This window comes from Hydractinia symbiolongicarpus, chromosome 8 (genome assembly GCF_029227915.1).
Source record: "Hydractinia symbiolongicarpus strain clone_291-10 chromosome 8, HSymV2.1, whole genome shotgun sequence".
NCBI lineage: Eukaryota > Metazoa > Cnidaria > Hydrozoa > Anthoathecata > Hydractiniidae > Hydractinia > Hydractinia symbiolongicarpus.
Genome location: NC_079882.1, coordinates 22,858,232 through 22,885,531, shown reverse-complemented (window position 1 = coordinate 22,885,531; position 27,300 = coordinate 22,858,232). Strand labels below are relative to the sequence as shown.

Below are 27,300 nucleotides of genomic sequence, written 5' to 3'. Positions count from 1 at the left end.
AACAAATATTTATAAATCATCAATGAGAATTTCTTCTCATTTTTGTGAAAAGGCTTCTTCATTATTATTTAGAAAAAACGGCCGCCAACGCACGCAAAGAAACAATTGAAGAGGTTCCAAACGTGTCTCTACGTTGCTATGCTGGTTCCTGCTAACCCAGAGCAGTAATCTTGTTGCTGTGTCTATGATTAAGAAGCTACTGACTGTCCTTGAGATTTCATCTCCTTCCACTATAACAGATTTGAAGGAATAATTAATATCGGGTACAAAGTTGACGAAGATGCAGACTTCGAGTTATCAGTCTGTTGTCAAAAACTGGAGAATTGTGGTGGCAACTTGTTGTTCCTTAGTTAAATTTCTAGTTAAACCACACAGAAAATACCAGTCTTTTTTACATACGGTCTTCTTTACAATAATTAACTAAGAATTTACAAGAAAACGAAACAAGAATTAAAATTTTCAAAATAAGTTGTGTCGTTAAATTGGAAACTTCTATTTGTAAACAACGATTTTTACACCGCTTGGGTAACTAACGAAATCCTGGGAGCAAAATTGTGTAAATTTCATAACCTAGGCAATTTTAAATTATCGTCATCGTCAAACAACTATATCTCTCGGGCCGTTCGTTTGAAGCGTATGACCTTTTACATTTTTCTGATCAGCGTTTTAAACTATAAAAAATAAAGGCCACGGGTTATTAAATTTCTTTAAAATTAGTTTTTTAATACGCAGTTAATTTTCTTTTAGAATCCGCATCAAGTGTTATTGATTGAAAAGAAAAGCTGTCTTTCATGATAACAAAGGATTGGTTTTTATTTTACAAAGTTTGGTAAAATGCTTACAAAAACGAAAAAATTACTTAGAGCTATGAACGACCAGACCATTGATGAGGACCCATTTGCAAAGGACACTGTTATCGAAGAATATTGAATTCAACATAACAGATCAAGACAAGGATGAGGGTGATTTTTAATATACGATATTTTAAGTAAACGTCCGCCCTAAAATTTCGAAAATTAATTGAACGCCTAGGGCAGCAAAGAGAGAGAACACGGTTATTTAAATGATGATGTTTATTAGAAATCTGCTGAATTGTAGGTGTAATGTCGTTAATCAAGACAAAAACAAGTGACAAATACGGTATTTTCTCTTAGTCGGTACCTGTATATATTTCTTCATTCGTTGCATGTGTTGCGAGTGTTAGCAAGATAGCTTGCTAGAAACGCTTTTTAATTAATACAGTTTAATTTGCCTCCATATTTCACTGCGAAAAACTAGCCAGACAGTTTCTTAACTGAACAATTTATTTTAAAAGATTCTTTGTACTTTTATTTAAGTTATGTTCAGAAAGAGATTCGTTTAATATTTTATCTATTTTGCAAGGTATCTTTTCAAACGAAACGAGTTTCTTCCATGTTTAGCATCTTTTCAACGCTAAGTTTTATTGTTAAATGGACATGATTGGATATAAATGATCTTCAAAGAATAACTTCATTTCAATATATTAGTTATTGTTACGCAATGTAGAAGCAAATAAATACAACATTATGTCAATTACTCATTTTAGGTACATTTTCACGTCACTAATCTATTGTCATCCGTTAAAAATTAAAAATTGAAATAAAAATAAACTATACAGTGTTATATATCATTTTTTTTGCAAATTTAACAGGGATTACAAATATCTACTTAGTACGGTGGCCCGGCACGGCAAATTAAAATTTCACCACGACAAATTAAAGATTTTACGGCAAATTAAAGATTTGCGGCAAATTAAACTTTTGCCACGGCAAATTAAAAACTCTGCGGCAAATTAAAGTTTTTATTTAGAGGTTTCGGCTCGCCATATATCATTACTTTCCAAATAGCTTCGTATTATGGTATCCCCAAAATGGTAGCGTTTCTTATGTGTGTTCGGTTTGCGTTTTATGACTACACTTTTTTTACTCAGACTTACCACTTTGATGGTATATTTGATGTTAGTACTTATGTAAACGCTTCGCCACAGTTATTTGCACCCTTTTGGACATTGATAACACTGAGTATACAAATGTGGATGGAACCTATATTGCCACATTATTGAGACTAATATATCCGGAGCAGGAGTCTACTAACCGTCGAGTTGAAGAAGCAATCATGGATATGTTTGAGGATTTTCTCTATGAAATTGATACAAAACGTATGGAGACAGTATCTGTTGCAGTTGCTTTGAAAGATAGCAGAATTGAAGATGCGAAAGAAGAAGCTGGAGAAGAAGAGTTTGAAGAAGCAGATTTAACCTCTCCAAATATGATGTTTTGGCTAACTGGACAAAAACATAAACATATTGACTATACAAAATTGAAAGTCGTAGTATATTTTGACCGTGACTGTTTCTCTAAATTTGTTGGTCATTCGATTTGTTTTGCTGTTGTTCACTCATGCAGTCGGTCAATAACTTTTCCAGTCGCTCACATGAAAATTCCTGAAAGTTTCCGTAGAACTCTGTACATAGGTTTCTGTAAAGGACGGTCATTTGCAAGGGCATGATATTTAGATATATACCTTGTTTTTGTTAACATTTTTTTAACATTATAAAGAAACATACAAAAGTAAAGATTTCTAAAAGTTAATTAAATATTTATACTTCTGGTGATATTTTTTAATTTTTGTTAGTTTATATCATTTGTTAGAAATTTAGGTTATCAGCAAAATCTGGTGTATATTTTCATTTCCCTTGTGGTAAACGCTCAAGACATCTTCCCAAGTTTTTGTCGCATCGATTTTAACCTCTGTGGTTACATAATCGAAATACTCAGTAAATTCGTTTTCATCTTCGGAGTCATTTCCTTGCTCCATTGCGTTCAAAATTTTTTTTCTTCTACTTTAAGTTTTATTTCTTTGCCACCTTAACTTTCAGGTATATATAAAATCGAGTGTGGCCGACCTGAGACACAATCAAATCTTGATTTGCGGATAGTGTGTGTTCCAATGTCACGTCGTGGAGTTCTTGCTGTATAATATCAGAGAAAAAATGCCATAAGCATTCCTTGTTTAGTTCGTCAGTTTAATGCGATGTACCCTCAGACTCTAGATCATTGAAAAAGTTACGCCACCATATAATTCTAGTTTTGGTAAGACCACCAGCATTGTATTCTTTGATATCTTGGTGACAGAACATACCTATGCGCTTAAGGGCTGTCTTTCTACTGAATTCGTCAATGGCTCCATGTACTGAGAATCCCCAGGCCTTTGCTTTGTCATTCCCGTCAATATACCAGGCATAGTTTGGACCATAATTACCCTATGTAATATATATCAGGGCTGATATATTTTCTTCTTTTTAACCGCCTAACTTTCCTAAATCAGTTCCTTGAGGACCTACAACTTTTAAAATAATGGCAACAATTTTTTTTAACATGCGAACCTTCTAATTGCAGAGTATGCCACACTGTTCGATAGCCTCCAAATGACCCGGCACCACTCGCAATTTCCTTTAATCGATTAGCTAAGTGTGTGTATTTGTTATTTTGTGAGGAATGAGGTCTTTGTAATCCATATGATTTGAGCTTACGCATGAGCGTACTTATACTGATGAAATACGCATGGCGCTTCTCAAGTGTAAAAGAATTTACTTCTTTGTATTGAAAACCACAACGCTAATAGTATCAAATGACTAATTCTTCATCGAATTCGATTTCATGTAAATGAGAAAATATTTTAGCAAATACAGCATAGTATATAATCAAAATAGAGGCTTTCATATTCTCAACTTGGATAAAATATCCCACACTTACCGTCAGAGAAGGATGATTCGTTTATAATCTAATGGTTTTATGTCCCATCTTCCGTCACAAATTCTCCTTCATTTTGCAGTTTCATCGTTCCATACGGTCTTGGAAGGGTACTGTTTACTCACGCACAATATGTAACCCAGTGCTAAGTTTTTGTTGAGCCTTTAATATACGATATATTCTTTTTAGTCGATTTAAATTAGTTTTTTTAAAAACCACTGTAAATTTCACTAATTGGGAAATAAATGAAAAAAAAAGTCTGCTGGGTATGTAAAAGAAAGTTAACCTTATTCAGTCTTGGTGGCGGGCGAATACCGCCCACACCCTGACAAATTGTAATGATAGACGAGGTGTCTTCTACTGTCGCAGAGCCACGCAAGGGTAATACAAATTGGTGTGAATATGGAAATTGTAGAGCAATGAAAACCAATATTGAATGTGTGTGCTGTGTGGAAAGAAACGGGTTTTTCCAAGGTAGCTACGAGATATGCAGTAACGATTTTTGAATGATATAAATTTCCTTTTTAGAAAAATTTTCCCTTTTTAAAAAATAAACAATATATTTCAAAAAATATATATATATATTATCGCTTTTCTTTTACATTCTCATTTTCAAAAAAAACTTTATCTTTTGGTTCAGTAAAATAACCATCACATCATTCTTACTTCACAAACCATTTTATTTTTATGTCACGGTTCAACAATATCATTCCTTCGCACTCACTTTCTTGCACACAAATGCAAACAAATCTTATGTAGTGTTGAATTATTCTTCATGATGCGTGATCAAAAGATGGAATGTCCGTATCGAAATGATAAGTTGGTAAAACGAGGGTATAAATATTGTGTAAATAACTCTTATCATTATCATAAATGCGTTACAGAAGCTGCAGAATTTAAAGTGGCTGTTTTGATAATAGCAGCTGTATCGTTATCTGTATTGTATGACTTAAGAGGGTACACTTTAGAATTAACCTCCAATAAATAAATCCACAGTTGTGTTTTTAGCGAAAGTTTTTAATCCTTTTTGATGTAGATATTCTTGAATTCCAAGACAACATTGGAACAACATCCTCGGTCAGTTGTCTTTTTCTTTTAATACCAGTAAGTCCAACTTAAACAGTAACAAAGATTGAAAGTAGTGCCGATTGAATGGTGTTAATGAAATGGGCACAATTACCCTTTGAAAAATTCCGGCAGGTCCATTTATCAAAAAGCTTCTTTTTAAAAAAACAAAGAATAGAAACTGACGAGCGCTACGAATGTGCATGTCTAACTAGATAACCTTTTTTATCGGTGTTTGTATTGGAAATTGGTATAATGCGAAACGTTATTTGGTTGTGTTTGAATATAGTAAAAATAAAATAAAATTATAATAATAATAATAAAAATGAGAAGAAAACTTCGATCGCGTTGACTAGCTAAAAAAGGCATTTTTACGAAGTGGCAATATTTTATGGAACTTTATTACCTGCAGATCTCTTTTAAAAGAACTCTCTGTGAAGGGCGACAAACAAGTGACAGATTAGCATGACGTTTTTTGTTAAGCCATTTTTGGCGAGATTCTGCAAAAACTAACTTCTATACACTTCTCTGATAGAATAGTACATCAAAATACAGAACAACTAACCACTATTCGAAATTTTAAAGAAAACGTGCATAATAAACTAGAGGTCTTAACTCTGCTCTCGCTCTTATTTATATTTGGGTCCAGTACTAAATAAAATAGAGTAGTACAACAATTTCTAATAACACGTAAACAAGTTAAGTAAGTTGGTTCTTACTTCTTATGCTTTTCCAGGTATAAAAGAAGAAAAATTATTTTTTGAAGATCCCCTCTAAGTAACTTTTATTTGGCTGTCCGAAGCATTAAACAGAATGGTAATTAAACTAATTAAATTTTAAGCAGAAACAGTCGGCGCTCGTTATATCGACTACCCGTTATCTTGATCTTTCCGTATCTCGACCAATTTTTACGGTCGCTTGAGTACATTTTATCACGGTATCTCGATGTTTGCTGTAGTTTATCGAATTTCATCACACAATTAAATCAGGAAACGTTCGAACGTTCGAATTTGTCAAACTAAAATCAAGATTTCAAATGTTTATAAATTTCTCTTCGTTTACACATCTTGTCTGGGATAAAACGTAAGCTTGAGGTAAAAATCTTGGTTGAATAATGCAAAGGTCTAAAGGAGTTGGAAAAGGAAGGTGTGACACATAAAGACTTTGCTAAGTTACAGTAAAAATAGTATTACTTGATTCCTCTGATTAATAGTCCATCCATGACCATGTTTAAAAATTTAAATAATTTTTTAATGTGTGCAAGATGTTGACAAACTTTCTTTATCTCGACTATCCACTATTTCGATCTTTCTTTATCTCGACCTTCTTCACTAGTTCCGTGGAGGAGCAAGATAACGAGCGTCGACTGTAGTGGTATATTGCACAAAATTCAAGGTCATAATAAACTATTATAGAAATGAGCTGCAAGTATATATTGTTCAGGTAAACACCAAAAGAATTGGTAACTAGCATTTTTTACCTCGTCTTGGTTTTGTTCGCAACTTCAGATTACTGGCTTTAACATTCTAATGAAGACGTGAAGCTATGAAAGTTTAAAAACATTTAAGCGTGTAAGCGTTTGTTGAAAAAATACAAATTTTTGAAAACTTTGAAATTTGGCTAAAGTTACTTTGTTGTTTTCTACGTAATAAAAACCAAGCGTCTTGCTTTACATACCAACCTAGTTGGAGTTTCAGAATCGTGTTTTCTTTCAGAGGTCCTATGCAATGAAATGAAAATAGAGACATTTAAAAACAACATAATTGATGATTTGTTATTGTTATTAAAATCTACAAAACCATGGACGAAACCATTCAATTTTGACAAGCCAAATGTTCTCTTAAAAGACACTGCGAAATTAAATTCCGCACAAATTGACGCAATTCAACAAATGGAGATAAACATATTCTCAGAAGTGATTTTACAAAATGTACAACAACCATAACGCTTGTGCAATTAGAAATCGAATAAAAAAAAGAAAATCGATAATAGCAGTCAATTCCCTGAGAATCATATTACTTACCGAACAAGGAAAAGAGAAAAGAAGTCATTAGATAACCATAATATAAATTCAAATAGCCCATGAAATAAAAAAATCTGTCCATGCTTTATAATTAAACGCTGTGAAGGACTCATGAAATAGCAGTGCTTGGATCGACGGAAACCCGTAGTATGACGGATTTTGTGTCGGCTAACAACTAAAGCATTTTTACTTAGATTACTCGTCCAGCAATATACCCTTCAATTTTTTGGCTCTTCTGTTTACTCTGTGATTTAAATATTATAGGTTTTGATGGCCATTTAAACTATCATTATAGACACAGCAAAGTATTTCGGATACTTTTTTCTCATTTTCGTTTATTATCGGTAAAAATAAAAGCATTAAACTGATGGGATCGGAACCAGGACAAAGAGGTCAACTTGAACATGGAATTCGTTATTTTGATGTTGATACTTGCTGGAAAGACTATTATGATCCGAATAGTGCATGGATATCCCATGCTGATGCTTATGTAGGTTCACTAGAGAAAATGATCACCCAAATTGATCGTTGGATAAATGAAGATAGGCATAAAAATGAAGTGATAGTGATCCATTTTAGTTTTTAGTTTAGTTTATGAAATATTTATTCGTATGGTTTAGTGTTAAGATAACATATAGCTATGGTTAGTTAATAAGATCAGCTAAAAGGAACTACGCTGTCTCATAGATATTTTTTCTGCAGTTTGCATGTTGTAAAGTCTTGATAATTTAGAAAAAAACATGATTAATGTAAGTGGTGAATCTTGCACATGATGACTTCCAAGTGTGGTGAAGAGAAGAAGTAAACAAAAAACGTTCTAGCATAATAACAGAATGTACCTACAATGCTAATGTTAGTTACTTAAAAGATGATGCACCAATACTTTTTCATTTTATTTCTTCTATTTAAAATAATAGAAGGCGTCAGTTAAGTGGGTGAGAGAAACTAAAACCGCAATAGAATCTGTTGGAAAAGTGAAAGCAAACGACAAGGATATGAAAACAGTTATAAATTGCAAAGAACAAACAAGTAAATACATGTGTATGTGTGTTAAAAGTCAAAACGCGTAGACAGTGAGTAGAACATGTCGCAAAAGAAAAGAAGAGAAAACAAAATCATGGACCGCAGAAAGGTTTGAAAAAAATAAATTACTTATAATGCCCAGATAATTTTTAACTAGTTATTTTATTATTGTTTGAAATGTCTCTTGGCAAGGTCCTAATTATTTTACTTGTCATAAACTTAAATACATATTCCGTGCGAATTGCAGGAAGCCGTAGTAACGAATACGCATTTATGGTGCTATGGTCGTGGTTCATTAATACAAAATAGACATTAAAGTTCTCACTGTTTATTCTTTTTCGCACCAAAAGACAACGGTTTATAATATTCTCGATCACGGATGGTACAATTTTTCGTGCACGATCGTCGATCGACTGAAGGAATTTTCACGTACACGTCAAGTTAAGGTTAGTTATTCTGCGGTATGTCATCACACGTACAATCATAGTCTGGTAAATTTTTTAACAGTTTTAACTGTAACCGTTGTCTTTTTAAATATTATTTGCATTGTTTCTTATATTACATACCAAACCATAGGATATTTGTTATTTGTATTTTGGGTAAAAAAAAACCCGTCATATTCTAAGTGACTTTTCTCGTCCTTTAATAACGCCTAAATACAAATGCCGCATTTTCGTGAGGATTTTAACTATTTTTTACAAGAAGAATTAGAAAAAGTATTACAATATTTAATAATAATAACAAGTTCTATGTAAAAGAATTAACAAGAAAAATAACAAATTATCACAAATATAAGATAGTACAATTGACATCATTCTATGATAACCCTTATTTACTAGGAGGGTTGCATTTACCACCAACTTAATTTCTTAGGTATAACTCCTAAAATACTGATATGCAGATAAGACTTTCAATGTGTTTTCTACATTTGGCAACCTTTCATAATATTTTTTTCAGTCGTTGCAATTGTGCTGCATTATAGGGTCCAAAAATTAAACCCTGTTCTTATTAAGCTAATTAAAGTAACTCTAAAAGCTCAATGACGTGATGCTCAACGGCAAAAACCGCCTGCCCTCAAAAATTATATTATAATTATTTATAAGATTATATTAATCAATGCCATCTCTATTCCCACTTATTTTCATGAACACAGCTTACACCAATTAATTTAATGTGATTAAATCTACAGGACCCCAGCAGAACCCATAGGATATTTTATAACCACAATGCCCAATATAAGATCAATTAAAATTTATTAAACTTACAATAATAAAGATATTAATGAAAATATATAATCAGAGATAAAAAGATTTAAAAGTCTTTATTGTAGCGTTTTACTAGTACTATGTGTTTATTCAATATCTCAACAAAATTGCTAATTTTTTAAATTATACCAAGGCAATTCTACTTTTTATCCACTGCATGACATAATAAAGATAAAATCATAGTACTTGCAACTTTTTTATCAGCCTGTAACTTGAATTATAAGTGATGTTGGAAATCAAAACAACTATTGTAAATGTTCAAATCTCGAATGTGTGGTTTTGCAAAATTGAGGCTTTCAATTGACAAATGAGTTTATTCCAGTATTCAAGCAAGGAAGTCGTAAGTGGTAAGAAGTTAAAAATATTTGAAACTAATCAAAAAGGAAGGAGACTTAAAATCTAAAAGTTTTGTTAAAAACCTTTTTTTGGTGAAAATAGTTTAATAGCTGATATAATCTGTTTTACGGAAATAAAGTCGTACTTTTTTACATCAGCCACAATACGCGGTTGGATAAACTCTGGTGAAATAAAACACATAATACAGAATGTGCATCCGTGCATCCGTGAACGTAGGGAATTACTGACATCATTGAATCATAAAGTATGAAATTAATTATAATAAATGTACACATCCAACGTTTTGGAAAACTTTTTGTATTCAGGCTTGCTAACTTGGTAATTTCAAGTTAGCCTAAAGTCTTAGCATTTGATGATGATGTGTAGGACTTCATAATTTCTACTTAATCACTTGTTTCGGTACCACTTGTTTCACAATATCCGCCTGTTTTAATTTTAGATTTTAAAAATATATCCAACCTGTTGTAAAAAATCTTTAAGATCATTTACATCCAATCATGTCAACAATGTATGATTTGAAAACTGGAAGTAATTAACAAATACTTAGACAAGTGATGTTAAAAATATAAAATAAAATTGCAAGTATTAGTTACTCTGTGCTTTATAGAATGTCAAACTTTACTGAAGTGTTCAATGCTGAATTAACAGTAGAGTCCACAAATATGTTCCCCAATAACTTGCAATATGTGTTGTTTTATGATGTGAGATTCAGTTATACTTTAATTACCATTCAGCGCTGTCAAAACGTTAAAATTAGACTTTACATCTTATATTTATATTGAAATTATTGTATATAGAACTTCATGTGTTGATATACTCATAAGCAGAGTGATTCTCCATAAACGAATTAACAACTTCGTAAACGAAACGATATTGGTGCTAAAACAAAAAAAAACAGAAGTTTTATGAAGTGAATAAAAAATATGTAAAAGAATATATAAAAAGCTGGAAACGGTAACCTTATACACTTGCTGCGCAGAAAGATTATTGCAAAAATAAAGCTTTCTAAATCTGTGCGGTTTATTGATTGTAATCAACTATTACAAATATATAAAAGGATTGTTACACTAGTTATAATTTTCCACTTAATCATAGACGTAACACCTTACATTTTTTTTTGTGCGAAAAAGCTTAAAATGGTACACTGTCATCACGCTGCACGGAAAAAATTAATGCAAAAATAAAACTTCCTGAATATGTGCAGTTTACTGATTGTGACGGTAAGCCAAAAGTATGGAAGTGGTTGAGTAAAGAATTCGCTACCTGTCTAAAATTTGATTTTAATTACGTAACCACATTAACAATAACGAAAATTTTAAAAGCTCGTACCTCATTTAAAATAAATTCTGGTCGGCTTTGTCTCATACATCTTACGATGTTAAATACGTCGACGCCCTCTTCTACCTTTATTTGTTCCAACGCATTCATACAAGCGATGAATGTTCCACTTCGGTAAGCACCATCACTAAATTAAAGAAAATCAAAAACTTACATGTTAATGTATGCATATGTGCTTGTGATTACATGTATATATGTGTAAATAATACAATGCAGTCGTTAATAACCTTCTCTGATTTCGACACATTTTTTTATTAGTAACAGACAACAAACTCAATTATTGTAACACAGGAGTTACAGGGTTTCGCATTATGCAAAGCAGACTACTTTTTGTATTTCCCAGTAAGGTATTAATTATTAACTTCAGTAAATGTGCCTTGAAAAATGGGTAAAGATTTGCACGAGTTGTAATTGCTATGCGAATCAGAAAATTTACCCGCACGTTACCACAATTGTTCCATGATCCAATCTTTCCTGAGACTTTTTAAGTTCCTCGACAGTTAACTTCATGTCTTCAATCTTTGGCAGATTGTTAACAGACCAATTTGTTAACTGTATAATGTTGACAGGATGTGTTTCCTAAACGTTCAAAAAATGAAAGAAGATACTCCAGCAGTAAAAACATGCATTACACTTGTAAACACCTGTAATTTGGAATAATATATCTGGTTAATAAAGATAATTGAGCGAATTTCATTTTATCTCAGATTTACTGTCAAGCAAATATTTCTCTATAACCGAACCTAATTTTTAGTAATCAGTTCTTTTATTTGACATTCAAATTTTATCATACAGTCACATTAATGCCACACGAAACTGTCCATACTTTACTAACAACACAAAAATCACATACCGCTTTCACCGATACGAAAAATGATCGCAACATAACGACACCGTGCATCGAGTCAGAAACCAATTTAACTTTAATGTCTTTTGAATTATCTTCTGGAAGTTTCCAGAACACTGGATAATCAGTAGTTCTATCTTCATTCAAAGTATGCAACATGATAATGGTTGATACATTTTCCTTTAAAACCATATCCCAGAAATCCAAAACTGTTTCTTTTAAAGGAGCTTGTGTTGCAATAAATGCATTCCTCTTTTGATAACTATCAACATACACAGCATTAATGTAATCTGGTGAAACTGGTGAAACAACACGCTTCTTATAACCTGAAACAAAAATACACTTATTTATGAAAAAGCGTTTAAATGAATTCTAATAAGCTCAGCAAAATCATGCGCACGTATCGACTGGTCATGTAGCTGTGATTTAGTGTACTTTTGATTTTTAAAGAATTGATACTTCCACTGAATTGAAAAAGGCACAATTAACCCTAGTTGTAAAAAAGAAATTTAAAAATGATGATATAATTTTAAAATTCCGGACGTTGATCAAACCTTGATCAAATGCCATTTATCTGGTCATGGAATATAAGCTCGAATATGCTCACATAAAACTACTGATAAGAGGATACTAGGGACGTTAAAAATCCTTAAAATGTTTGATCCCAATAATGTCAACAAAAAAGATAAAAATTTTAACACAGCTGTAGAATTTATTATCAGAAGTGATTGAATCTTTACCAGTGTCATTTGAATACTTATCTAATTTCTGTGTATGTCGTTTTAAGTCTTAAAGTACGGCAGTGACATGTATAAACATGTCATATTTTGTAACAAAAATTTGTCCTATGATTGATAGATTAAAGCATTGTTGAACAATATTGGAAAAAATGCAATTTGAGAAGGTAACTGTTATATTGTCTGTTACATTTTACCATTCTGTTCAGCAAGCATTAAAATTAAACTAAGGCAGGGCCAAAATTATATCCTAAATTCTTGCTTGCAGTAAAGCAAACACAGCTAAAAACATTGTCAACACTTGATTTATGTTTAAGAATATAAAGAGTTACACCCAATGAAATAGCAGATATTCACCAGAAAGTACACCACGGAAGCAATTTTTTGAAGCATTTAACTTACTTGAGGCAGGGATACAAGTATTTGTAAGGGACTTTCGTAACTTATCCTGCTCATGAAACTCTCTTTCAAAAAAATATCTTCCTTTGTCATCTTTTTCCTTCTTGAAATTATTGTATTCATTTTGAAAATCTTCAACTGGTACATACTTTTTACCATACGCTATAAATTCCCAAATTACTTTGTGTATGATAAGATACTGTTCCAAAGTGACTTTTAATGAAGAAACCTTGCTGACAAGCATGGTAAGGAAATTGTAAATATCAACTGTTCCCTTTTCTTTAATGAGTACCATCATTTCAATAATAACAATCAGTATAATATCAAACCCGTAACCAGAATTATCGATGAAAGAAATGCGTGTATTTTGCTTGGTCTGAACCATGCGGTTAAAGGCTCTGCATGTATTCATTAAGTATTCTGTTGACGCTACATACTCCATCAATGGCAATACTTCAAACTCATAAAGATAGAATTTATGTTTGTGCTGTCCATAGCTAATTTCCACTTCTTGAGTTGTATGATCTTTGCGTACTAAGGTTTGACATAACCGTACATTATAGTCTCCATACTTTTCTGTCTCGCCTACTAGACAGTTAAGTAATTTGTCCGATCGTAATGTACCACAGGTTCGTATAACTACAACAACTGGAAACGCTTCAAGAAATATTTTTCTCCAAATATCAAAAGCATTTCTTAGGTTACCGCCTTGAAATATGCTGTAACCAACACATCGATCTTTGCTGGAGATGATCTCAATTACATCATTAGTTGCTGCTTTACTGTTCGAGTTACGGTAGTCATTATTTTGAACCAACGAGTTAATTTCTTTGTTAAGGCCTTCATAATTTGAGCTCGATTGTCGGATAAAATATTTGGAAAATTGTGATGTATCCATTTGTTTGTGTTGAACTTTTTTCATTGCGATTTGCTCATAAGTGGGACCACTTTTAGCGACATTTTGAAGTTCTAAGACAACAAAATCATGATGAAAAACAATGTTAAATTTTTACTTCATTTTTTTGGTGAAGTTATGTGTTTTTTACCTTCGTAAGTATCTTTATATACACTTTGATGAATTCCTGTAAGATCTTGATAGTTGCTTCCACCAGCCGATTTTTCCCCTTCACTCTCTGTGCTCTTCGTCCTTGACGTTGCCACCTTTCTGGACATAAAAACAAGAGGGAAGGAGATTTAATTGTCGTTTTAATTTATTTCCGAGAATGCATATCAAACATTAAGTCCTCCCCAAAAAGAAAGTAATTTGTTAAAAGAACACACATAAATTACAGAATGTTACCTGCAAGACTTTTCACAACAAAATTAAAAATATAAGCGTCATATCTAAAGTTATGTCTGTTGTACTTAAAAATGTGTTTCAAGCTACAGCACGAAAGAATAAAATAATTAGACATAAATTTATTTTAGCATGGAAGAATCACTTCATACTCTATCAGTTACCTTTTGTATATGATCGCACCAATTATGACAATCACAATGACTGACGACACACATATGCCGATTATTAATGACAATTTTGAAGACGATGATGGTGGCTGGGGCGCAACCTTCTCTTTACCTATGTAAAATTCAAATTTTTGTTCAGATTTCAATTTAAAGCATCAATATACATGCATGGACTCACACACAATGCAACATTTTATTTGTTCGCAATTATCATTGTACATTTTGACATAGACGTCACAAAATAAGTTTATTTCCATATCCGTTTCGTTCTGCGAAATACACATGTGGCAAAAAAGACAGAACAGATACATAAGTAGATAGATAGATACATACATACATACATACATACATACATACATACATACATACATACATACATACATACATACATACATACATACATACAAGCTATAAGATTGTATCAAACAAGTGTCAAATTAACACAGTTATAAGGAAGGTATTGGTGATAAAATAGTTGAAATTCCGATAGATTTTACACAGTTTTAGATGTGAACATGTTTTTGTTTTTATTTTGCTAGCTAGTGATTTAGGAGCAAAGCTTAATGTGGCGTTGTGATCACTAGCTAGTTATGCCGTAGCTATAGGTGTATCGATTTGTATTTATATTGTGTTGTAGAAAAAAATTCCCTATTGTCAACATCTGTGTTTAATACAATAATTTTCTAAATTACCTTGTGTTTGGAATATTTTTGAAATTATATATATACTAGCCGAATTCCCGCAGAAAAATCCACTGAATCTCTCATTGAATTTATGTAAGGGATATCAACACAGTAATTTTAAAGTCACAATCTGTGTTATTCTGTATTTATACCCGATGAAGCAAAACGTCTAAAAAAATGGGCAGGTGAGTGACTAACTACCGTTATGGAAAAAGCTAAATCTGCTAAAATTATGTATTTGCATTGCCATCCCATAATTAAAGCAGAGAAAATAATATTCCATTCAAAAAAACCCAACATATTTCTTTAAGTTATTGAAAAAAGGTTATTACAGAATTTCCACAATGCACAGTTTGTAATGCATCATACCAAATAAACTTTAAGCTAAACTCATGATTAGAAAACATTGCCATGCCTTGTTTGAAATAACCTTTTTCAGGATTAATTTGAAAAAGAGACAATCTTCTTCGCTCCGGTTTCTTTTTTCACTTGATAAACAATTTGTTTTCGTGAGATACGGCGCGCACATGGTAAACCAGGGTTTAAATTGAATTATTTTATCCATAACGACCCGGTACGGCTTTTGAAATACACAACATAAACCTCCCGCTTTGCGATTTTTTAACCTAGTAAATCTTAGCGTAACGCCATGCTTTGGAGAGACAATGCTTGAGAAATAAGAAAGTTACCTGTGATTTTAGTGCCGTGAACTCACATAGCAACACACACAAGCGTATTATAATATAGGATACTAGTCGGTGGCCTGTGGAAAAGTCCACGGGTTTGCCTGTCCCTTTTATACCGCATTACGTGCGTCTTGCTACTCGTGACAGACAGACAGATGGACAGACGTATACGGGTGTTATAATATAGATTTTTTAAACCCTAGCTGTGACTAATTTTAATGTGTTAGAAACAATTTATAATAAATAGCGCCCATTGTTGAAAAAAAAATTCGATGTAGTGACTGGATTACCAGTTAAGTGAAACAATTTATGTCTCACCGCATTTATGTCTCTCAAAAATTCATTATGCTAAAGGCAACTACAATAAAAATATTCTGAAAGAACATGCAATTTAAAGAAATTCTGGGATGTTATCAAAAGTATATTTCCATACAAGACAAAATCACTAAGTAAAACTATGTAATCCGATAAAATTATTGGAAGCAAACATTTATTAATGCCATTTTCTAAACATGTCCAAAGTTTAATGACATAAACATTTCTGCAAACACGGATCTATTCGCCTTTATCGATAAAATAAGAAAACATTTTTGATCATAATGGCGTCATAATGTTCCTTTTTTTATATGAGATCAATTTTCTTTAATTCAGTTAATAAATCAACAAAGAATTAAGACCATATGGATAATGAACCTTATAATCGGTTGCAAACATTGGTAAAATTACCTATTTTAGGTATGTATGGCGTCATTCCAGATCAGCATGACGCCATCAAATTGAGTGTTTCCTGAGATTTGTTTGTATTAGGAATTTCTACAAGTATGCTAAGTTTTATCATATAACCATAAGTAGGCCTACAGGAACTCTGTCCCTCACCTGATGCTACAGAGACAAAAAGCACCGTTTTGAAATGGTTAATCTTTTTGCACCGAGCCGATGATCCTCTAATTCAGTACAATACTGCTAAACGTTTTTTCCAACTTACAACGAGTGATTGTATATAGCGTGTAAATACTTTTGTAATATACTTTTGCGCTTCGATGAGTTATATGCGAAATCTTTGGTGTTCGAGTATGTTTCCCAAGCCAATAAATTTTTTTCGGAGAAGAAAGTTCCGAAAACATAATTTATCCCGTTGCGTGTTAATTCAGTATTTATTCATTCGCAAAATCCTTGTTCATCGCTGGCTTGGTTCCTTTAAGCGTTAAGTGGTTGTATTTGTCTCAATATGCTTTGACTGCTAAACAAACTAACACACGACTTTTTTTTCATGTTCTGTTCATTGAAAGTGCGCATTTTTGGCTACTGATTTGTAGACTGAGAAATTTGTAACCATATGGGAAGCAGGATTCTCATCCACTCCGCAAGTCTTATACATCAATGATCCAAGGAATAAAGCAAAAACATATGACAATTACGTACCCAGTGTAAATAAACTGGGAGATGGTGAACATATTATATTTGTCCGGTGGTTCCATATGTGACTTTTTATTAATGACGGATAATAATATGTTTGCAGAACTTTTGTTAGAAATTTGTACCTTGTGATAGAACAGAGGAAAACTAGATCCAATTGACTTGTTTAATCCAATGCTTAATGTATTCCTCGCAGTAAATGAGACGCTTATTTAATGATTTGACTTCTAGTCCAGCCATAATGGTATCACTTATTCAAAGTTAGTTTACCTGGCTAATGCAACACAAATAATTACAAAACAACTATTATGACGACCTTTGTGTATTTTGCAGAACAAAAAAAAACGAATATGAAAATAGGCATATTGGGTCTTTTATATACCATTAGAAGCAATATTCCCTACCATTTTCTGCTTGCATGGGTACTACAAATTCTTTTGACCATGCAGTTGAATAAAACTCATCCTAAAAAGAAATACTTCCTTGGTACTCTTTCTTAACCAGTTCTCAAAAATTTAGATCCGTTTAAATATGATGTGACGCTCTTTAACAAAGTCTGGCAATCTATTATATTACAGAATTTGGAACTATTGTATAGGAACTTAAATTGACTAGGTTTAAAACTTTTAATTACTCATTTACTCGTTTTTAAGGAATCACTGTAGTTTTAATATGGTAAGCATACATGAAAGTTTTGGTATTTGAATAATTTTATAATCTCATTATTTAACTCAACTTATTATCATTACGACTAAATTCTTTAAATTATTATCTTTTCGCAGCACCAGCTGCAGCTTTTGACACAATTTTATATTGAACTCCACTGTTACATAATATTATATTTACCTGCACAAGAAGTCTTTGAAATACAACATACGTTTCACCCACAATTAAAGGTCCATTTCTGTACTCCAGTACTGATCTTCTTTTGCGAGCAGAACTGGATGGCATCGAGTACGTTACGTTATCACCTGTTTAATATTGCGAAAGCTTAATAATTTAACATGTCTTTTTTTTTAATCACAGCTTTATAAAAAAAAGGATTAAGAAAGGTTATGACAAACAAATTTATTATGACATTTTCAAAATAGGAGTATTTTGAACGTACTATAACAAAATGTATGCTCAACTCTGTCGTCTACATTACCTAATTTAAACTCATCAACATTGAGTAACTGTGCTTTGTTAAATACGCCAGCTATGTAAGGTTCGTTGTAATCAGCAGTTTCGTATGTCTTTAACTCTTTCTGTTTGTACAACGTTGGTTCTTTTTCTTGTAAAGTTGTCTTGTTCACTTTCATGATTACAACAAAATGATACCTAAAAATTAAAGCTCTTTAAAAAGGGGAGTACTGATAAAAAATGTTATTAATACTGTTTAGTTGGTAACTCTATCTAATCTGGGAATGAGTGAAGGTGTTATCTTATAAGTTAATACACGTTGTTGTTGTTTGTGACCAATCCTAATTTATGAAAAATGTTGGCAGCTGGCACCTACTTTAATGCTAAGTCTACGAAAAAATGTGCAAAAGCCAATTAATCAGGACCGATTGAGTTAACTGGAAATGAGCAGTATGCAAAGGATTAATTTACTCTATATTTGAAGATCCTTTCACCAGTCTAACAGATGGAATAGCATCATTCAAGATTCTTGGTATAATTACGCTAAGAGAGTTGCGCTCTAAAATATAAATATACAAAATATTTATTTGTAACTTTTAATAACTACACTAGCGTTCTGAGTGTTTAACAATTTGTAACATTTTATTCCCAAGTTTTGAAAGGAGGAAAAATTAAAAATGTAGAAGGTGAAAAACAAAATAGACAAATAAACAATCTCACCTAACATGATTTCTTGAGAGAGAATTGAAAAGTAATTCATTTTGCTGAAGCCGTATTTTGTAATATCCTAGTTAAAACATATTAGTTAATATAGATACAACCCTATTAACATCGGTTTTTTGTCGTCTATTACACCACCGGGGGAATGGTGAGTAAAGGTAAAAAAGAGAATTCTGACGACCTACATTCTAGTTAGGCTTATTCACTAATTAGATATAAATTGATTTCGTAAAAAAAATTAATTTTAATTACATCATTAGAACTAAAAAAATACATTATGTATGTTCGAAAGTTTTTTAATTTAACGATAATTAGTTGCTATTAAACTTCGTACATGTTGAAAATATAGCATTTTAGACATTTGAGGTAATAAAGAACAATATAATATATAAAAAAGGAATATCCATATAACCTTACATTTCCATCTATAACAGCCCGAGCATACAAATAATATTTTCCAACGGTTGATATTCTTGCATTTAAACTATCAATATACTCTTGACCCTCCACGAAAGAATATTGTAAACCGTCTGTTGGCAAATCTTCAGCATTAATTTGGGAAGCAAGAAAATAATCTAGATTCTTTAATTCGGATTCGGCTTGATTTTTTAGTTGGTTTGGTAGGTTGGTCTTTCGAGTTGTTGATATCACAATCTCATAATAGCTACAAGTTAAAAAAGTAAGGTATGTAAAGGTAGTAAAGGTAGCACAAAATCAAACTACCAATGTCGCAATTATGTCCTCTTTTGTGCATTGTGCCGATTTATAATCATCAGTGGAATTAGCAAATCCAACATTATTTTTATTTTAGTTTAACGTTATTGATGCAAGACAGCATTTTCGAGCGAATGCAAAGGAAAAGCAGTTCGCTGTCTATGATATTTACGTGTTTTCTTCGTATTTATAAAATACTTTGACTGCACAACCTTACCCTATATATACCAAAAAGGTTCTAGATGAATAAATTTCACAAACAACAATTAAAAAACGAAAGAAACAATATTGATTCATTCAATATAAATCATCAATAACCAAGAACCAAGAGTAGAACATTCAAAACATGATCGGCTAGCTATATTCGTTGAGCGTGCATAATCTCCTGAATTGTATTCGCGAAAATTCACGACAATCGTGCTTCGAGTTTTACAATAAAACCGATTTGTAAACGATGTTGGGTAGGGTTTGCCGATAATGCTGATATACGTCAAAAATCACCTGAAATTTTTATATTATCAAAACGAGTAATATAGATACTCTGACTGGTCTAGAGATGGTGACTGAATTTCTATTTTTAAGGTCAATGGACGGCATTTTTATTGCTTGATCGATAGAAAAATCAAACTTAAGGAAACCGACCCAGTTATGTTATTTTCGGACCCGTCATTGAACAAGAGATATTTATTCTTTGAATTTTTGATGAATACTTCCAATAAGAAGGTCGAAATATTATTAAAAGAAAAACAAAAATACTGAACGACCATATATATGCGCTTTAAATTAAGACATTTTTATACTTCTTAAATCGACACATCAACAACTAAATTGTAAGAGCTTAGGATAATTAACGCATTTAAAAGACGTTGGAAATAAAGTTAATTTAAAATTAAAGTTTTTAAAGTAAAGTTTTCTGTGTGCTTTTTCGTTTGATTTATTTACTATACCGTGAGATTTTTGTGGTGATTTACATTATCCAAAATATATTGTAGATTGTATTGTAGAAATTAATTTACACACTATGTCTGTTTAAAATATATTGTTATGGCAATAGGAATATTGCGAACATTTGCGTTGAAATGTTTTATCAGTGTGGTGTATTGTATGTTGTTTTCACACTATATATTCCTACTGTTGCAATATTTTGCAATATTTATCAAGTATCTGCAATATGTTGTTATAATATATTGTCTAATGTAAAACGGTCTTTAAATATTTAACTTAAAAGATTTCCATTTGTACTTATGACTTCATTTTGATGATGCAATAGGGTAACCTGCATAAATTTATAATTAAGTTCCTGAAAAATTATACAAAATTAATTCTTTTTTACAATGTGAACACTCCTGATGGTATCATAAGATAAAAAATGTTTTGAAGCAATGTTTGAAAGTATGTTAATGATCTTATCCATAATGCATTATATGAGATCGCAACCCGAATTTTAAAATTCTTTAAAATAATAATACCAGCGCTTTGATTTTCGAACAAAAGTGGTTCGATATAACCTTGCACGAATTTTTTAAACTGCAAATGACAAATGCGAGTCTAAAATTCACTGATATCCACAAAAGCCAAACGAAAACATGGTTATTGTTTTAAATGTCACGTTACCAAAAAAATTCTCAATTGTCACTCCTCTTTACGTTTTACTAATTATGAATTTGTTATTATATAACTAAATTATCTCATGCATACAATGCGTAGCATTTGTAAACAAGTTCTCACCTGATTGGTCCGTTTTCATCTGACGAAGTGGTTAATGTGACAATAGTGGCGTTGTGTGTTTCATTAAAAGAAAAGTTTTTAGTTAATCCAGGTGATGGTGGATCTAGTAAAAATATATTGTTTGATACAAATATTCAGTGTTCAATAATTCCTTTGTAGATTTTAGTAGGTGTTTTTGCCTCAAACACTAAGCTTCTAACATTCATGCTGTTATTGTGCTTCGCTTATCTATCTACGTTGCAGAGATACAAATAAAATTCCTGACAAACATGTCAAAGGTAGAATGAAAAAAACATTAGCCAAGCATAATTTCTTTTTTCATGTTTCCGATTTATATATTACTTTATATACTACATATTTGTTCTAACTCTACTGCGTTTGATACAAAATGTAATGAAATTGAATGAGTTACTCCAAAATAGTAGTTAAAAAATGATAAACGAAACACTGACTGGAAAGAAAAAAACGAAAAGTAAACATCGTGGAGAGTGGACAATTTTAAAAAAGAAATTTTTATGGAAGAACTGAATAAATTAGGAACGTGTAGTTCCGAGAGTGACGAGGAAGAAAAAGACCTATCTAATAACGGCAACAATAACTAGTGTCAATGTAGAGCGACGGTTGCACAGCAGCAGTATAGGTTGTAGAGATACAAAAAAATTCCTGACAAACACTTTAAACGTAAAACGAAAATAACATTACCAAGCATGATTTCTTTTTTCATGTTTCCGATTTATATATTTCCTTATATATTACATCTCTGTTCTAATTGGTTTACATGTTGATACACAAATATGCGCGACAACTGAAAAAGTAATTTTCTGCCAGAACTTTTGGTATATTGCAACAAAATAAATTTGTTTGTACCACAATTTTATCAAAAATTGATTCATTCATTAGTGCATTCAACACAAGTTTCTTTTTCCCGTTCTACTCTCACTACTGGGGATAAATTAATCTTTTAAACTTACCTTTTGGTTGGACATAAAAATCGTATGGTTTAGCAGATTTTTTTACTCCTTGAATATCTGCCGTAATATTAACTTGAATACGAGCTGCTGAGAAGTTGATGTCTGAAACATTATAACTTAAATGTGTTGTAGTAGTGTTGATTGTTGAGAAGGAGAACTTGTGTTTATTTTCATACTCCTTTGACGCTGAAATTCTAATCTGAAAGAACAAATAAAGCTATGAAAGATACAATATCGTATTATACCATTATAACCATTATAATATACTTTAGATGTATTCTACATATAAAAAAATTCTTTTTATTTTAAACTTTTAAAGTTATGGCAGAACGTTTTATCATGACAAGTGCCACATACATGATATTTGTCCACTGGAAGAGGATGCGAAATTGGTGCTTTCCATGTAAATGTGATTGTTGAAGAAGATATGCTTCCTTGTATTGTATGAGGCTCTTCTAAAACTGAAAATGCGAGAAAATTGTTAATTAAACTACCTTCTCATTTCAGTGACTCTCATTTTCATTAATTAAAAAAACGACGAAGTTTCACTGTCTCTTACCAAACTGACATCCTTTTAATCGAAATCTTAAACAGCATCTGCCATTGTTACATAATGTTGGAATAATGTGTAGAAAATTTGTCACGATGTAGGGATTTAGCCAGTTTACAGATAATGGTGATATCCGTGCTGGGACACCAACTAATTCCTAAAAGAAACATACTAACGTAGTAACATAATAAATATCGATTGGTAATTTTAGGGAAAAACAATGTAAAAGTAGGTTAAAAATTAATGGAATATTTCTTTCTCATTAAATATCTTCATGGCACATTTCGACGTTAACATTTAGAGCACCCTACAAACTGACCTGTAAGACTTAATAAACAGTGTAATAGATTGCTTAAAGGCATACAAATTATTGCAGACACAGGTCCAGTGCAGACCGTAAATAGTTGTAAAGTGAGCATAAATTTTTTGTTCTTGTCCTTTCGAATGGTGTGTTTAAAACACGCTGTTATTCAGAATGTGCAACGATAGAGAGTTACACTAGTGACGCAGATTCTACTTTAACAGTTCCGTAGCCCCTTTAATTACTAATACTATTTTATTCCTTTTAGATATTTCACGATGGTTGACTACACAATAAGAGAAAAACAGTTTTCTAGTTATATTAAAAAAATTACATCAGAGATTTAACTAAATTTTTTAGAGTGTTCAACTTTTATCTTTTCGAAATCTTTAAACATTTATTAAAATAATATATTTACTGATACACATAGGCTGTATTGGAATGACTATGAGTCAAATACAGTAACTTCAAGAGTGAGTGAGTGAAAAAACGAAGGTTTGGTTAATTAAATAACGTTATAATGATGGTACGTCATTTGCGAAAAAAACAAAACACCGCATTTTCTTCCAAATTTTATTCTGCGAAATATACATACTAAAATACTGACTAACATAAAAACGAGATTATTTATTCACGAACTTCTAGTGTCTAGGGAAGCAGTGTAGATATGGTTTGTTTAGTTGCTTTATTTGCAAAATTATTTAGCCAACAATCTAAAAAAAAAGTCGCCTTCTTAGTATCCTTATGATTGCTGATTTCTTTCTTGGGAGGTTGACTTCAAAAAGCCTATTTGCTTTCTTCTATTCCACATAAAAGTTGTTTCTTGAAAAAACACATAAAATAGATACCCGAAAAGTTTTGACTGAAAATAAAAAAAATAATAACTGTATAATTTTGTCCACGAAATGGTTGTCATGTTAAACTTTGAAAAAAAGCATTGTGAAATCTTTGTTGTGAGTCGGAAACTAAATTTTAGTTTATAGCTACCTAAAACACACTAAAATAACTCTCGGTACATTTATGATTTTATGTTTAACTAAGCAAAATATGTTTATTACGCGACATTTTCTTCCCTAGGAAAAGTTAACAATCCTATAATAAAAAAACTAAATCTTATACTGTGCTGAAACATTTTCAACTTTTCGCAAGTCATAGCAACACGACAATCCAGTACGATAATGATTAAAATTATTTTTACCGTAAGTAACATTTTACCGTAGAAGTAGTTGCTTTTTCATTCTTATTCTTATTTTTATTTATTTATTATTATTTTTAGAGATGACGTAGGATCCAAGAGCGAATAGTGTCCAAAAAACTTTGTACGCTGGTGTCCGATAGATAAATGAAACCTTAGGTAGTATCATAATCATGCAGCATAGCAAAAAAAGTTGTACCAAATAAGGTTAATTGTGACTATCGCAAACTTTATTAACATGTTAAGCAACACACTGCGCGAACTTTAAATTGGTCAAATATAACTAGATTTTCATCCCACTTTACTGAATACTCTTGATATAAAAAGCCCAAAAATACAAGTAAATTACAAGGCATACCTCAATAAGCTCATATTTTGTTGCACCGTATTGTACTTTGTACTTTTTTACCCAGCCATCTCTGTTAGAATCTCCTTGTAAAATTATCCCGGAGATTATTATTGGTTTGGTGAATGTAATACGAACAAAATCAGCATTATCTGTTGCACACCATGCACCTGGACTGTTAATATCAACATTAGGTACAATGGCACCATTTCTTCTATATATATTCATTTGTGTCAAAGTTTGAAAACACACTAAAACAAAAATTTAATAGAAACTTGATAAAATCAGTTAGATCGAATAACTTATACAAACAACAAATAATCCAAATTCTTACCTGGATCATAACCATAAATCTCAACTTTCATACCACACGTGCTTGTACAATCTATAGCTGTTATTCTGATGTATTTCATTGTCGTGGGCTCCAGAAAGGGAATAAAAACAGCACCTAAATCCGTGTTGCCTAAATTCTAAAACAAATGTTAAAAACGTATACCATTTCATTAGTTTAAGAGCTCGTTGGAAGACACTTGAGTAGTAAACATTTTACAAAAATAAATTTTCATAAGATCATCAATGATCTGTCAGCATACGAAATAATTTTTTCTTCATTTGTTAACCTGTCACTTCCAATGTGTAAAAGTCTCGCCGAACTGCTGAGAAGATATTAGGGTCAAAGCATGTTTCTATTAACGACATACTTTCTCATAATAGAACAGTTCAAAAGTTTTGACGTCATTCTATTGTACCAGCCTCAAAAAAAACTCCTTTGTTAGCTAACAGATGAGTACCTACTATTTTCAAAATTCACAGAAACAGAGTTTCTGCACTAACAAAAGAAATTGCATAAAAATTACAACGTATTTAACCAGGAATTTACAGATACTAACCTGATTTAATAGGGTAAAAGTTTTACTATCGTTTGAATACTTTATATTGTATTTTTTTATGAATTTTTTTATCCACCCTTCGAACGAACCTTGCATGGATATGCCTGTGACTGTTTTTGCTTTTTGAAAATCAATTTGTAAATACATTGGAATATTATCATTCATTCTATGCATTCCATCGTCAAAATTAAACAATCTCGATGCTGCTTCAATAATCCCATTATTACTCTTTAACTGTGTGTTCTTAATTATGCCACTTGACATACCAAGCTGTAACGGAATGTCTAAATAAAAAAAATCAATTTTGTACCTGTTTTCTTAATCATTTTATGTTATACTAGAAAGGTAAAAACAAAAAAGATATAATCTCTCGTTTTGTTACGTTCGAGGTTTTGTGGTTTTTTTTGGCAACTTGAAGCAATGTAATAACTTCATAGGACGCCAATATTGCAGAAGCAGTATAAACTATAACAAAAATTATAGCAAATAAAAACTTCGAAAAAATGGCGTAAACAGGTACAAATTTAAGAAAAGTAATAACGTTTTGACGGATAAACGCGTGTTAATACAAAAGAGCATAAAGAATTTAATGTTAAATTTAAATACACATGCCTTTGGCTACCAGTTATATAAATGCATTTTAATCTATATTTCTTTGAGATTTTCAACTTTTAATCATAAAAAAGTGTATATATTCCCGCAAATGAATTATCAACATTGACTCAGCTTTGGATAATGAAGTACTACCTCCGAAAATTTATAACATTAAAGTATGCGATCATTCTCTAATTTGAAAAAGATTCTGCGTTCTCCATAATGGACTGACTCACTGGCCGACTTATTATATTACCATGAGAAAGGAAACAAACCAGGATTTTTACGGGAACAGCCTAATTTATAAACCATAACTTTGTCCTGTCCGCCTCTTACAAAGAAGGCGGTAATCACATAGGACAGCTGACCCGGCTGAATGAGCTTGCTCGGTTAGGCTATGATAATAGAGAGTAGTAGTAGTAGGGGACCAAGCTCGAATTTAGAGCGTCACGAATCTGGTAAATTTTCTATTCTTTACCGAAACAATAAACACATGAGCGCAAGGTGCTCGAACAAGTTTTTTTCGCACAAAATTGATGTTGTTTAACTTTCTCCTAACTAACGCTGACATGATGTTGAAATATTCAGCTTAAATGAGTTAGAGAATATACTGAATCTGGGTATGTAAACATACCTTACGAATTGGTGAATCCGTGCACGACAAAATAGAGGAGAATGGCCATTTTGGAAATGGATGTAGGTCGCTATATGCATTGACTGCTTTATTTTTATTGTGCGTTAACTTTGTACAATTATGTTCAACTTTCAATGAGTTATAAGGTTTTATATTTTGTTAATAATCATTGATTTGCATATTCGTCTTGCCCTAATTTCGTATAATTATACTAATAAAGATGGCAGCGATAGGGAATAATGCTAATGGAATGATTTCATTTTGTTAGTAGCTATACACTTCATTGTTTTCATATTCCTTTAATTTCATGTTTATAAGAAGCATAGCTAAGATTGCTGTATCTGTTGTTTCTCTCTAGTTATATAGATAGTTAAATCTGCTCTCAGTTAACTTGCTAAATTTAGAAAAATGACTGATCGTATCAACTTATAGTATCAATTTTTAGAGTTTATTGTG

The 27,300-nt window shown here is 31.7% G+C and overlaps 1 protein-coding gene across 2 annotated transcripts in view; it reads right to left on the bottom strand.

Moving 5' to 3' along the window:
• Window positions 1–8,503: 8,503 nt before the first annotated feature.
• The window catches only part of LOC130655622 (uncharacterized), a 62,555-nt gene continuing 43,758 nt past the window's right edge, over window positions 8,504–27,300 (bottom strand). For both annotated transcript variants that reach the window (XM_057458396.1, XM_057458397.1), the window contains 20 exons: window positions 25,617–25,900; window positions 25,061–25,196; window positions 24,739–24,977; window positions 22,894–23,041; window positions 22,692–22,795; window positions 22,335–22,533; window positions 21,364–21,466; window positions 19,339–19,585; window positions 18,922–18,988; window positions 18,673–18,760; window positions 18,227–18,399; window positions 17,926–18,050; window positions 17,484–17,544; window positions 14,289–14,406; window positions 13,874–13,992; window positions 12,831–13,796; window positions 11,698–12,017; window positions 11,281–11,423; window positions 10,836–10,971; window positions 8,504–10,385 (listed from right to left, as the gene is read on the bottom strand). In XM_057458396.1, the coding sequence (XP_057314379.1) occupies window positions 10,308–10,385; window positions 10,836–10,971; window positions 11,281–11,423; window positions 11,698–12,017; window positions 12,831–13,796; window positions 13,874–13,992; window positions 14,289–14,406; window positions 17,484–17,544; window positions 17,926–18,050; window positions 18,227–18,399; window positions 18,673–18,760; window positions 18,922–18,988; window positions 19,339–19,585; window positions 21,364–21,466; window positions 22,335–22,533; window positions 22,692–22,795; window positions 22,894–23,041; window positions 24,739–24,977; window positions 25,061–25,196; window positions 25,617–25,900 (3,854 nt within the window). In that variant the 3' untranslated portion in view covers window positions 8,504–10,307. The remainder of the gene's footprint in view (window positions 10,386–10,835; window positions 10,972–11,280; window positions 11,424–11,697; window positions 12,018–12,830; window positions 13,797–13,873; window positions 13,993–14,288; window positions 14,407–17,483; window positions 17,545–17,925; window positions 18,051–18,226; window positions 18,400–18,672; window positions 18,761–18,921; window positions 18,989–19,338; window positions 19,586–21,363; window positions 21,467–22,334; window positions 22,534–22,691; window positions 22,796–22,893; window positions 23,042–24,738; window positions 24,978–25,060; window positions 25,197–25,616; window positions 25,901–27,300) is intronic.